Genomic DNA, 14,968 nt, shown 5'->3' with positions numbered 1-14,968 from the left:
TTCACGATTACACTTTCTATTAAATCATATTTATACAAATAAACACAAACCAGCGAATGTGATAAGTCATTTAAAACTAAAGCGACAGACGTGAACAATACTTTAACCCTTTAACATGGAGCTCCAGTGTTTATGTTCTTTGATTTACTTTAATTTTTTAATTGTTAACACTTCAGAATCTGCTGAAATTACGTTGATCGCAATAACAGTTGAAAAGCTACAGTGTGGTAAAGATTTTATGAGTAAGGGTCAGCAGTTGTTAAAGGGTTAATTTACAGCTGATACATTGACATTTCTGCTATGGCTCCAGTGCTCATCAAAGGAGACGTCGGCATCTTATTCAGGACATGGAGCGGCATGTGGGAGCGGCTGCGGATGTGGAGATTTTGATCAAATTGTGGTTTGAGGAGTTGTGGATCCAACAATTCAACTTTTGATGAACTGTATGACGCTATGGGACATTTTGTGGCATTTCTGTATTCGGTTGTTGATCACATGATGGAAAAAAAATGATTTGAAAAAAAAAACATTTGAAAAACTTTGAAAAACATTTGAAAAAAAACTGTTTTCATTGTGGTTTTGTGAAATATGTCAATTATAATACACAACCTCGTCCAAGAAAAAACTTTTTTTTAAATAAATGTGAAGTTTTTTGTGTTTCCATTAAGAAATGTTATTATTGCAAATCCAATTTGTACAATTTCATAGTCAATGGAAAAACAACAACAGATCATTTAGTTTCAGGTGATTCTATCTTTGTCTCTTTATTCTCTGGTTATCAGTTTTTTATCATAGGCCTACACTTTTCTTGTTTTACATTCTTTAAATTTCTCCCTCGTGTTTTTGATTTCTCGTGTTTAAAAGTTAGACTTTTTAAAATTATGTTTGACCTTTTCTTTTGAAGTCTTTTACATCTTTGTCTTCCTCTTTCACCTTTCAAAGCAGCATATTGATGGTTGCTCCTGTTGATTTTCTGTCTCTTCTGGAGCATCAAACGCAAATAAAAAGAGAGAACTGCTGATATTTCTCCCAATGTTTCTCAATCCAGTAGAACTAATTGCAGCAGCTTTCAGTTGTCTGCTATAACCAAGCATGACATGTTTTGTTCTGCAGACTTGTTTGAGCTGTTTTCTTCACGCACGCTGGAATTGCGCCCTCCTATCTGTAATAATTATGCAACACGAGGTGGGATCGGGCAGGCTACCCACTCACAGTATAATGATGACCACATATAGCTCGCTGCATATCCCCCACAGCACCTGCATAACATCACTTAGCCTACGTGGGAAGGACATGAGTGGGGGACGTCTGCAGCGCTGCTCACTTTCTGATGGAGACGCGCACGTTTGGCCGGATTTGTCTGCTGCTGTTAAGAGCAGCATCAAATGAAAACTGACTCATTTTTTTTCTTCTTCTTCTTGCATCCCGGGTGCTGGGAACATCCTCCCTGCGCGCAAAGGCGCGCGCTCGACGCAAATCTGCTCACCGGCGCGCGGCGACAGAGACAGCGATCCCCGGCTCGCGCCCCTGGAATCTTTGCGCAGAGGAGCCCAGCCTCCTCTGTCGTCCCCGCAGAGCGCAGCGGCTCCGTCTCACCTCTTGACTCTCTGCGCTGAAAGCTCTCCTGTCACCACGATGCTCCTGACGGGGTGACTGAACCCGGATCGGTCTGAAAGGTCTGGAAAGTTGCTGCGCGTCATGGAGCACGCGCGTAAACTTTAAAAGCCCGTTGTGGTTTTTCATTTTGTGTTGGTGGAACAGCTTCTTTAGTAGTCTTCGTTCTGTTAGAATGAAAGCAGGCGCGTAAAAGGGCTGGAAGAGCTCCGCAGGTTTTGGCAAAGGAAGGCGACAAGTCGTGATCTGTGCGACGGATTGTTCTGAGGAGGACGGAGGGGGAAAGGACGGATGAGAGAACATGGGTAAGTCATAGGAGGACTTTTTTCTGTTTGGAAAGATTGCTGCTGTCTGCAAGTGTGAGGATGTTAGGAGCTCCAATCCATCCTTAACCTACTGGGTAAATCCCCCTTGAACGCCTTGATCCTAAATTACCATAACATGTTGTAGAAAAATAATCCAATTGCAAGAACAAACTTGAATTGTGTCAGAATGTTGTGGTGTGACTCTCTAATTTGACCTGCCCCTTGGCATCCCCTCCTGTCTTTCATGTCCCTCCAGCAGTTTGACATGTTTTGACTCCATCCCATGCCCTCCCTCACCACCACCACCACCCTTCCTCTTTTCCCTGACAGCTCTGGGCACCTCCAATCTCATCCCACACTGCCCACCGCCTCCTCCATTTTACTGCTCAAAAGCTGAATTCACCTCAAATCCTCTCTCCTCCTCAGTCTTCCAGGAGCGTTGGGTCCCCCCCACTCAGGGAGGAATGGAGTCAGTCAGCCTACAATCCTATTTTTGATTTGCTTTTCTTCTAAAGCAACTTTTCCCCCCCTTTATATTCACTGAAGGACTTAAAAATGAACAATTTCTCCATCATGTATGATGCTTTTCTTTCTTTCTTTTTCTCCCTATCATTAGATGTATTGGTGTTAATAGATTCTTTTTTTATATAATTGAAACTGAGGTTGGATGCAGCCCACACATCTTTGTCGTTATAGTAATAAGCAGCTGGGTGCAGCTTATCAGCACACTCTCTATTACAGTTTTAATTACGTGATAAGTATTACTACAAGTCAAAATAAGTGGTTGCATTTGTAAGGGTATCCACACTCTTTCCCTGCAGCCCACACATCCATCGGCTTGTTTTCCTCACATACAGATTAGTCATCAGGAATGAGCTCGTCTCCACAAATTCTCCAGCCAGCCGGATCCATCGCTGGTGCGGTTTAAATCAGCCGGCACGAGACGAGAGAGAGCGCAGAGAATTTTGTCAAATTACTGTTTCACTTTCAGCAGAGATAATCACCCGTTTGTGTCCTCAGCTGTGGGATTTATTCAAATTTCTCTTGCAGCAATTGTAACCACACAGAGAACAAAGCATGTGCGTTTTCCAGATGGACCAAAGTAAGAGCATAAATAATCCAGGAATCAGAAATTGGCGCGTTGGTCTCCAGTGTGACAGAGCACGCTCCTCTGCTGCAGTGCTCCTGCAAGGAGATTAGGCTCAGATAAAGTTTCATTTATTCAGCCATCCATCAGTTACCCAAAGCAGACACTAATTGGCCCATGGAGCCTTTATTTTATAAACTTTTAAATAAAACAATAAGTGTGGTTTTACCTTTCAACATTTTAAAGCTCGATGTCATAGATAATTAGCAGTTTTTGCATAGTTTAGTAGTCGCCCCCGGCACAAAACCATTAACTTTTCGTGCAAATCTTGAGAATTAATCTACCGAGACCTTCCCTCTTATTTTTATAAATTCATTAGCTGCAATGTAGAGTTTTAATTTGCCTACTTTTTAAAAGGAAAAACAAGGTCTTTCTATCTTGCAGATCAGGGATGAACAGAGCTTGTGGTAAAGTAAGAAAGTAAATTAACCTTCGGTAATTGTTGTGGTCATCAATGAGGATTATGTTTCGCCCAACATGACTTTACATCAAGGCCCTTTTTTTTTTTTCCTTGGTTTGGTTTTATACTATTGACTACAGAACAAATTAACCAGAAGAATTGCTCTCATCCCAGCATCAGCTCAGGAAAAACAGAAAAAAAGTGAAATAGAAAAGCTTTAGAGGGAATAAAAACGTGTTTTGTGTCACTTAAGTGCATTACAGCCCATGATTAGTGATTAGACCTCCTGAACATTAATGGGTTATTCACATGAAAGTATTTTATTCATGATTACATCAGTCTGTCAGTAAATATTTCTACATTAAAAAATAAAAAATAGAAAACAACTGGAATTAATTAAAGAAAAGCAAGTATTATATCCCAGCTATGCTTTAATTTTCTATTTATTTTGTGGATCAAAAATTTAAAAGCATTAAAAAGGCTATTTTTAAATTCCAGTGGATGATAAGTTCAGACAAGGAGCTGAAATTAGATTGCTTTTGTCATAAATATTTCGGCGCTACAACCAATCAAAAATTTAGCAGAATCATAAATATATTTTCCATTTAGATCATAGATAATTTATTTAGAACATTTGTTTTTGGAATTTTTTATTTCGAACGGTACCATCAATTCATATATTTACAAATGGTTATGTTGAGTAATACTCAATAATTGGTTTATCATCAAATGATGCAAGTTAATATAAATTTAAAACTAAAATCATTTATGTTTTGTTTAGCTTTTGTAGTGGCCGCAAACAGAAAGGACTGAAATAGTTATGAGATCTTTTGAAAAAGAAAATGTGAAAAAAAAGATGTTACTTGAACTTTACCACATCGATTTAAGCGCATCAAACACCACTGAATAACGTGTCCACATGTGACTCACTCATTCTTGTTTCATCCAGAGTGAGGCTATTTCGCCGGAACTGAGACGAGTTCAGAGACGACTCCAGAGATGAATTGCAGTTACTTCAAAGTCTGATCTAACAGATGACTCAAGGTTAGCGGTATTAGATTAATAAAGTGAGTCATCTCTCCATTCCGTGGAGGTTGTGTTTGCAGCCACATCGTGGTTTGTAGTGTTTTTGACACTGTGGGCATGCCAGTCACAGCTAGTGGTTGAGTGTGAGCAGGAACCGTGACATTGGGAACCTGAAAAAGCTTCAAATGTCTCAGACGGTGCCCCTTATATGGAGGAAAACAGACAGAAAATAACCTAACATCAAGATTTCTTGTTTGGTAAAATCTGTAGCTTCTATTGATAATATGTGAGTAAAAAACTTTATGTCAGGACAGCAATAAAATGAAGAATTGTTCTGTTATTCATCATTTCTTTTAAATACTTCGTGGAAGACTTTGACCTGCTTTCTGGCACTTAGTGATTCAGATTAAATAAAAAATGCTACACAAAATATTGCTTACTGTATATGTATTGTTTAATAGGGCGACCATCAATTATTGGTCTATTTTCATACTGATGTTATACATAAGGTGCACTATAAGGCATGTTAAGAGAGACCAAAGAGTCAGAGATAAGTCCATCAGTCGGTCAGACTTTATTAACTGCTTTCCGCTCTAGAACATGTTTGTGATAGGGCTGGGCGATGCTGAGCATTTGGGTATCGATCCAGTACCGATCCGGTACTGATCAATGTCGCCGATATTTATGGCAATAGATATGTGACATAAACCTCAAAATCTTAATTGTTTTGATCACCGTGAATGTTTTTTCCCTTTTTTAAATTACTTGATGAACATTAAAACAGAATTAGGACAATATTTTCAATTAAATGGAAAAAGGTTTATTAAAATTAAAACTATTGAAATTAAATAAAAAGTGGATCTAAAACCAACCAAAAGAAACAAGTAACTATGATACAAAAATAAATCAAAATGTTAGAAATGGTAGAAATATCAATAATTTGTAACTTCTTGCCCTATAAGTAGAACCATAGAAACAGATGAAAAGCAACTTGTAAACAACTCAGCATTTAAATAGAACAATTGAAACAGGTGAAAATATGAACAACTTGTAAACAAAAACCGGGTTTTTGTTCAGGGTTTGAACAACAGAGGTTTGTATCCATACTATGGGTGTATTGGATCAAAAAAGTCACGGTTAGAACATGTACTGATGCTTTTATTCAGCTCTTCAAAAGTAATAAACTTCATCTTTCAGTATCCGCGTCCTACATGACAAGTTTGAGAAAAGTTTTTGACAGAAGCTCCTCCCACACGGCGGGAGCATCAGGTCAACAGACTTTTGAGTTACCGTCAAGACGCAACTTTGACGCATGTTAAAACAAGGCGGTATACAGTACATTATCAGTAAAGGATCACCGATTATCCGTGAGCCGTTACACCCCTAATCCATACCACATACTATTAAGCATAAATAAACATATTTGTTCTTTTGTATATAGAACACAGCACATTGAAACTATTATCTATTAAGATCGTAAGAACAAATTCAACAGATTGACTCACCAATGAGGGACCTTTATGTGTGGAGTTAGCATGTTCTCCCCATGCATGCGTGGGTTTTCTCCAGGGACCCCCAAAACAGGATCCATCGGTTACTCTAGATTGCCCCCAGGTGTGAATGTATGAGTGATTGTGGCCTTGCAACAAACTGGCCACTTGCATCCTGCCTTCATCCAGGAGTGGCCAGGTTAGGCTCCAGCAGCCCCGTGACCCCGAAAGGGACAAAGCGGTTTAGAAAATGGATGGATGGACTTTATTTCTTTAACCTTATTCACAATAACACCCAATCAAACATTTTGCTAGACCGTCCTGTACTTCTCAAAATCACCAGTAAGAACAACCAGATGAATCCATATTTACAGCAGTTTATTTATTTATTTTTTTTAAAGAAATAAGGCTTTTATGTATACTTTATGCGGAAAATATAATATATCACATTAGACTGACGTGGATGTGAAAAAAGAACATTTTTGAGTATTAACACCAAAAGTTTTCACTTGATATTTAATGGTTTCTTCATCTGTTTACAGCGTCTAACAACACAGAAAACATAATGTTGCTACAATTATGTTCGCCACACTGTTTGCTGAAAGCATTTTCAGTTGAACACAGTGAATACACAAGCAGAACCCAAAAGCAGAGGCAACTGGAGAAAGCTTTGTGCATCATTACATCCGCATAACCATCAGTCAAAAATGTACAAAGATAAAAGGGAGGATGAAGCAACAAGACGAGATTTGATAACCTGAAAAATAACTCGTATGATTCAATGTTACTGATTTAGTACACTAACTGCACCCTGTATGCACACAACTGTACGACCCAACTCCTCAAAGATGGGACCCAGAACTACTGTTACCTGCCACTAATCTGCCTCTGCACAGCTCAGAATCTCCTAAAGTGCAACCACAAAATGACCAAACACACAATCAGGCCTCTGAAGGGAACGGGGAACATCGTTGAAGGGGCCTAACGGTCACTCAAGGGAATTTTGCAGCTTTTAAAAAGGCTACAAATAAATCCATGAACATAGTATGAGGAGCATTTTATATTTAGATCTTGAAGTTAAACAGATGGCTGGAGAATGAGTGAATTGTGGAGCGGTACAGGAGGGAGTGGCAATGTCACAGGAAAATATGTGAAATAAGAAGTGAGATTGTGACTACCTTTGACAGTTGGCAGAGTTTTTTATTTTTTTATTTCATGTAAAATCTAAAGAACAAGAATAATGTGCTGCATTGAACGGGTGTATGATTGATGCTTATTGGAGGATTTAGTAATGAGACCACAGAAGAATGCAAGTGCTGGTGGTGGTATGGTAAAGGCAGTTAATGATGCTAAGTTAGGCAGACTGAATCATTTTGTTTGCATGAAAAAAAGCCCCTCTGTCAAGGGTAATACTCAGGCTCTTATCCTGTTGTAAGAAAAAAAAATATTAATCACAAAAGAAAAGCAGTTAGTCTGATGTAGGGTGGATTTAGGGGCAACAAGGCATGATTAGTTCAATGACCTTTGGTTTGAGTAAATTTAGCATGTTTTGTTGGAATGACAGTCTATATCATTTAATATATCACACAAAGAGAGTGATAAATGTTGTTAAACACCTCGCTCTATTCAAAGATGATGGAATCAAGGAATTAACCAGAATTATTAGAGGTAATCTGGGATTATTTTCGACAAAAGAAGAAAAAGCAATGTCGTTTTTTGGTGCCACCTTTCATAGTCAGAGGCGATTTAAATGGCTTTATTTAACCAAATCAATTGATTGATTAACTGGTTTAGGAGTAAATCAGAAAAAGGAATCACATTTCAAAAGATGGATGCATTAGCACCAGGAGATCTTGGGTTTGTACACCAGTTTGACAATCACACGTGAGATAAATCAAACTTCTGTGAGCAAATTAGTTAGAAAAAAAAAAGAAAAATAATCCATCAACAAGGATGATACACATTTCCTATCAGACTAAGTTTGACTAGTGAAAAAGTCTTGCATGTGTATAGAGCCCCTTGTGGGTACTTGGTGAATTACACCTATTTTATTTGTTGTTAATTTTGTTTTTTTAACCATCTTTAGTCTCAGGAGTCAGAAAGGTTTTCATGTGTGGAAATAAAACAAGAAAAATCTGCTGAGCACAGCCTGAAATAGTCAGAAAACAAGTCAACACAGCAAAAGAATAGTTGACATCTCTGCAACTATTATTTGTTTTCGTATTATTCTTCTTTTTTCAATTTGTACACATTATAAATACGCTGAGGTCTGCATGTTACTTTTTTAAACAGAGCTGTGTTGCTCAATTTCTTTAACTTCAAAACTGTATGAGATTTTATTCCTGACGTGTGACCGATTATAGTAAAAAACAAAAAAAGAAGTCACCTCTTCACTCACAGCTGCACTATAATATGCAGTTTTTTTTCTTTTGTGCCACGCTTGTGTAAAACATAATTTGCATTAAAAATATAAAGCTTTGAAAATTGCAAAAAAATAGACGTACTTTTCCCACCATAAGGTGCACTTTAAAGCCTTAATTTCTTTTTAAATAGCAACTGTGCTCCTTATAATCTAGAACACCTTATATATGAGATGATTCTGGTTGTTCTTACTGATGTCAAAGCAATTTTGAGTGATGTACTGTGTCCTAATGTCTGTTGTTTTCTTTACATAAGTTGAAAAAATGATTGTGTGTGAATGCACTAACATGGTTTAAGTGTAGTTTCAGACTGGATTTTTTACGTGTTACCAACAAGGTAGGAGCTAACTTAGTCACAATAATGTTTGTTTTAGTGGTATTAGTCTGTTGCAAACATGGTTGGTAGCTACAAATATTGTGAACATGCTAACACGGCTAATGCTTATAATGTGGCTAACATGTTACAAACAAATGTTATCACAGTGAACTGCATCAATTAAGTCTAAAACAATTAAATAAATACTTTTAGTCAGACTGACAGACTTATATCTGAAGCTACATCTGCATTGTAGACTCAAGCAAACCCTTTTAATGGAAAGTTTATGTAAACGCAGGTTTTTGGGTTTGCACAATTAAAAAGTCTTGGATTCACGTACAAGTTTCTACGACCGTATTATACGTACAAAACGCATGGCCTTTGAAAAGATATTGAAAAATAAACCAGATTCAACACAGACCTATGAAGAACGTATGGATGACATCCCCTTTAATTCACTTAAGTACCAAGCGTTAGAAAATTGATTATGGAGGAGAAATTAATAATTGCAGTTTTGTCTGAAAGGAATTAAATGATATCAAATTTTTCACAAATCAGACTAGAGCAGTGAAAGATTTTCATGACATTTTTCACTAAGCCTCTTTCAACTGTAGGTGAAGGACATGCGCTAGTAACATTGACATGAATAAAGATGGACAAAACAATGCTGTTACCTCAGGTTCCAACAAAAGAATGTTAATTCAGTTGCCATTTTTCCACGGTACAAATATCGCCTGATTTCGCCATTTCGGGACCAGATGACGTTAGTAAGCAGTGATTGGTCCAATAATTTGTCAGACGTTTAAGGTGGGGCCAGTGGGCACCACATGCTCTTATTGAGGATGAAGAAAATGTATTATAAAACAAAAAAAAAAATGTTGGTTTAGCAAGAACATTTTAAAAAGAGGTACCAGAGCAATAATAGTTATTTTGACAAATAGAATGACTGAGTAATAGCCGTTTATTTCTCAATAGAAGTCTATGGGATTTGGCTTTCTGGGACCAGTGGGTACTTCCTGTTTGGAACATATGTGGGAAGGTGAAAATCAGTCCAGTTCTCTCTACGTACTGTCTATGGCTAGTAAACAATAGAAAAAGGAGAAGAAGCCCCTCCCTGCTAGTCTATTCTGAATATCACTCAGCTCTGAATATATAGGCAGTAAACATTGATAACTGTTTCTTCCATGTTTGAAGGATTTCCTTCTGAAGCCGAATCTGTGAAAAAAAGGCTGAAATCTGTGCACTGCCTTGACCAACTCCAGTAGATATTCACCAGAGGAAGTTATAAAATTCTATAATGTCAGAAACACATCCACTAGACTTTGGAATATTTTTTTCTAGATTGTAGCTTAACAGTTCTCTATTTTCATTTCTTCTCTTCTTTTAGCCTGCTGTGTAATTTTCAGGGCTAGATGATGGATTGTCTAACCAAATATGCTGCTGTCACTCAAACTATTCTAATAAATGTTCTTGAACGTTTTTAAAGAGAAGCAAGGTGATCCCAACTGAAGACGTCAAACTTCCTGAAAAAAAAGAAAAAAAAAGAGCTGTTATAAAGGCCTTGGAGTCAAACAGCTTAATGGTGACTGTAAAAGGCTGCAGGGAAGTCATCCAAAACCACATACACTGATTAAAACAAACCCTGAGGGGGGGGTGAAGAATGGCAAGAAAAGGGTCTAACGTGTGTGAACCTCCGGTAATAAGGTGGAGTCTTCTGCTGGGAATATATTCTGGGCCTATATGGGGAGGAGATGGAGGCCTCTGACAGAAGGTTTTTATGTGTTTACAAAAACTTTTTAGACAACATGAAATATTTATCTGTGTTTTGCAATTATGGCAGATAAAGCAGAAAAGTTTTCTTTCACTCAGAGAAAGTACTCAGGTGAAGTTATTTAGTCTCACATAATTATGCATGCCTTGTTTAAAGAATAATGACACACCCGTCCCACATACACACATCTCCCACACCTCCCTCTACCACCAACGTCCCTGATCAAAAATTTACATACCCTTGAACATGTGGTCTGATCATATCCACACTAGAGAAAATTCAGATTCAGTTGCTATTAAAGGTCATTTTTCAGCTCAGGTGTGGGAACAAAAAAAACAACAAAAAAAAACAGCCTGTCTAAGAATAGTTTGTGGTTTTCGCAAACCCAATGAGACCTCTTCACATTTACACAGAACTACGCCAGCTTTGTTGGCCACTGCACCGAAGGGAATGCTGCAGAAATGCCACAAAATCAGTAAGAAAGGGCAGCTGAGTTGTATCAAGTGAGCACTGAAACATTTAGTGAGTTTTTTTTCTTCTTGTCAGGTCTGGAGCATTATACTGTCGAGTAAGGATGGGCTTCTCAGCCCCAGACTAGATACAGTTTTAAAGTTATAGGTCGTCGGCTGACCTTAAATCTGGCGGGTCAATACCTGGTCTTGACACTGCAGGTGTCAAAGTGTTCCCATGGTGCATCCTTTAATGCTGGAAAAGTTTGAATCTTCTGGAACTGTCAGCAAGCATTTTGCTCCACTTTTAACAAGCAAACAGTCCCAGGCGTCTCCAGACTAGAGACTGCTCGGTGCTGAACTTGTACTTTGAAACAGTTCCAATGCTTAAACGGTGCTTGAAAAATGAAAAAAAAAATACACCAATTAGTGTTATGATGCAGCATGACTGGGTAAAGGAGAACACTTGACTGTGACTTGGCGGCTTTATTTCATTCTGACATTGATTCTTTGTTATTTCACATAGTTCATCAACGTTGGTCTGTTTTCAGTGCATTGTACACGTCACTCTTATCAATTAGGTCGTTGAGTTAGAATATTTCACTGTGAAGTTCAGCAAAACTGATGGTCGCTTTGCCCATTCTCACGGCCTCACCCATTCTTGTAACCCTTGCGCTATCCTAGGCATGTTTACATTAAAAGTGGGGTCATCTAGACCCCACAAGACAGCGCGGTGACATTTTTTTTCAAGGATTTTTTATCTTCACTGGTGTCCGTGGCAGACATAAAATCCTGTCTACCTTTGTCATGGGAGGGATCACACATCAATGTAAAGGTGGGGTCATCTGGACCCCATAAGAAAGCATGAGGGATATGACCCCACCCACTATTGAAGAACAAGGTAAAATGATTGTCTGGAATTGCAAAGAGGCTGACATGTCTTAAAAGAAGCTACAATGTTTTTATCCAGTAAAGGTCATTGCGTTGGTGCTGGTACCTACTTGGCAGCACATTTCAATCCCAAGATGCCTTGGAGGCAAGATTTCATCATCATCACAAAAATTCAATCATACAATAAAGCATTCAAATGTTAGCAATCCTGCTTCATGTTTAACAGTAGGAATCTGTTTCTTTTCTACCATAGATCTACCATAAGGGAAACTTGCCTAGGGGCCCTACATGTCTACTGGTCAATAGTACTGGGCGGATCAATCCAAAATATCAATTGTATCGATACAAAGTTGGTATTGGATCGATACCCGCCCCCAAATATCCATATTACACTCTTGTTTGAAACTTTTCTGTATTCGCAAAATGGATCCAGTTTAGTCGCTGCCTCACCACTCTCACCAGTCCTGTGAGATCAAAAAACCATCCACACCGATTAAAAACAATTGAGATTTTGAAGTTCATGTCACATCCACCGCATTTAGGAAAAAATATCAATATTGGTATCGATATCTGCGATATTGCCCGGTATCGGATCGATACTCAAATGCCCAGTATTGTCCAGGCCTGCAGGTCATTAAAACACAAAAGAAGATGCTTAGAATATTATAAAATACTAAGAGCCCAATTTACTCAAGATTTGTGTGCATAAAACATGTCCCAACATGACAGAACTTGATTTACTGAATAGATTGTATAATTTAGATAAGCAAAATAATATACACTAAGCATTTTTAGCATTTCAATGCATCATCTTCATCCATCTTTTTCCTTGAACGCTTTTTATGCGCAGATTCCACTTTGCTTCTTCAACACTCCCGCACTCCTCTCTCTCTCTAAGCTCTGGCTGCACCTCTCTGGGGCAGAAGGAGAGTTTGCATCTCTGCTTGTGAGGTCAATACGAGCCGTCATCGGTGCAGGTATTGGCTAATTAGCTCCATGGTGCGCCTCTACGACTAGAGAGTCCCGCTTCAACTTCTACACCACAGAAAACAAAATGCAACCCATACTTAGAAGATGTCAGATTAAATTCATTTACTTTGTTTTTGTTTTTTTAGAAGTGTTCAATTATTGTGTGCATTATCTTTGTACACAAGAATCTTTGTGCTGCTAAATCCTATTTTTTTTTTTTATTTCTGTTTGGGTCTACATCATCAATGCTAATAAACTTGCACATGTTCGTTCTTTAAATTTTTTAACACGTTCTTTCAACATTTTTATGATGATGGAGGACAAATATAAAGAAAAGTAGGCTTAAAATTGCATTTCTGGCTATTTCTTTATTCAAATTGCTATGAATCAGGAGAAAATAAGAACATGCCTTTTAAAAAACATTGTATTTGTGATGTAGAACAGTGGACCCCAACCCTCAACCATTTACTGGCACCAGTCTGTGGGTCACTTGGAAAAAAATAAATAAATGTGCTAGCTTTGATTATTTCTGTTTAGCTTATTTTCTCATCCTGAAGGAAATTTTATTTTGAAAAGACTTCCGAATTCTGTTCACAACATCCGTCTGAGTCATGTGACTTAAAGCAGCTACCTGCATGGGTACCTGGATTGTTAAGCTTGTACCTCAAAGCTAAATACAAAAAACAAACAACAAAACGTATTTGGAAAGTTTCTTCGGGGAGAAAAGAGTCAGTGAGGAAACCAAATAAGAGCCCTCGATTTCAAAGAACAATAAAGCTGCTACTTGCAGACAAAACCATGAGTTTTTCTCGACACACAGAATTATCGAGACAGTTGTTTCCATGTGGCTGTTTAATACGCGACAAGAGACTCTCAACTGTTTCGCAAACACAGATAATAAATTTACTGACACGGTGGATTCATGTTTATATTATATTTAGAAAATACTAATGGTATGACAGCTACTTCATAACATCAACGTCTGGTTGTTAGCCTCCACTTTGACCTTATCATGAAAATCTGTATTACTTAGTTTAAACCAGGCACAAAAACTGAACAGAGAATGAAGATTCAGTCAAATAAAATTGCTGTTTTGTGGAAACTTGTTAAAAGGACATTGGAGAATTTTCCTTCAGAAATCAACAACTTTGTTTTATTGAATTGTCATCATCTGCATAAAAAATGTTTTTTTGACACTTTTTAAACAAACTTTCTTGCAGTAGTGTTTTATTTTGAAAATACATTTTATGAACCAGAAGCTTAAAAATGTTAACTTTGGCCCCGTTTTGACCGGTCCATGAAAAAAATGACCAATTTAAACCAGTCCGTGGCCTGGAAAAACGTTGGGAATCACTGATGGAGAAGATACACTACGCGGGCCACAAACTCCCTACTCTGAGGTCTAAGTGATTGGTGTGAAGCAATCAAACTTGGTGGTGAATTTCTAATGAACTACTTGCGCTCTGGAGAAACTATGTCCTAAAAGACCATTTTTATTTATTTTTTGTTTTGTCTAAAAATGGCATAATCGTCGTTATCACTTAGAGACCACTTTGAAAATAGATCTTTAAAGTGGTTTTTGAATCCTGCCTTACACTAAATTATTTATTTATTTTGTGGTTGCTTTTTTTCTACTGTTAGTACCACGTCTCAAATGTTGCGTGGAGTTCATCATTCAGTTTATATTCTAGTTGCTACAACTAAACTTCATTGAACGGGCTGTTGTAGAAAAGACTGAAATAATGAATTTTTTGCATGTTTGTTTTGAATTTAATGGAACAAAGATTGACACTTTGAACTCTCCCTAATGCTTTTCTGCATCCAGCTGCAGCTCATATTACAATTCTGATTAACCAATTAGAATCAGACCCAGCATCTGCAGTAGGGGGACGTCCTGGCCACTTTAGAGAACAAAAAGGAACAATTTGTATCACTCTGAGCCTCTCCATGTCTGCTCCTTAAGATAGACATCGGTTTGGTCCAGCGTGCTGAAGGTAAAATAATTCTCTGTATAATCTAAATTTTTTAATTGTGAAACTTTATTAAATATTGTTAATGCTTTAACTTATTTCTTCATTTACTTGAGCTCAATCTTCTCCTGAATAAAAGACCCAGGCACAACGGGGCCACACATAATAACTAAGGTTCAAGTTTGGACCATCCGCCATTT

At 37.8% G+C, this 14,968-nt stretch overlaps 1 protein-coding gene across 1 annotated transcript in view; it reads left to right on the top strand.

Moving 5' to 3' along the window:
• The first annotated feature begins 1,195 nt into the window (after positions 1 to 1,195).
• Positions 1,196 to 14,968, top strand: part of lrrtm4l1 (leucine rich repeat transmembrane neuronal 4 like 1) — a 125,564-nt gene continuing 111,791 nt past the window's right edge. Inside the window, exon 1 of the mRNA XM_024298858.2 lies at positions 1,196 to 1,919. Within this exon, the coding sequence (XP_024154626.1) occupies positions 1,916 to 1,919 (4 nt within the window). The 5' untranslated portion in view covers positions 1,196 to 1,915. The remainder of the gene's footprint in view (positions 1,920 to 14,968) is intronic.

Source organism: Oryzias melastigma, linkage group LG12, assembly GCF_002922805.2.
Source record: "Oryzias melastigma strain HK-1 linkage group LG12, ASM292280v2, whole genome shotgun sequence".
Lineage (NCBI taxonomy): Eukaryota > Metazoa > Chordata > Actinopteri > Beloniformes > Adrianichthyidae > Oryzias > Oryzias melastigma.
This window is presented reverse-complemented; position numbering and strand designations above follow the sequence as displayed.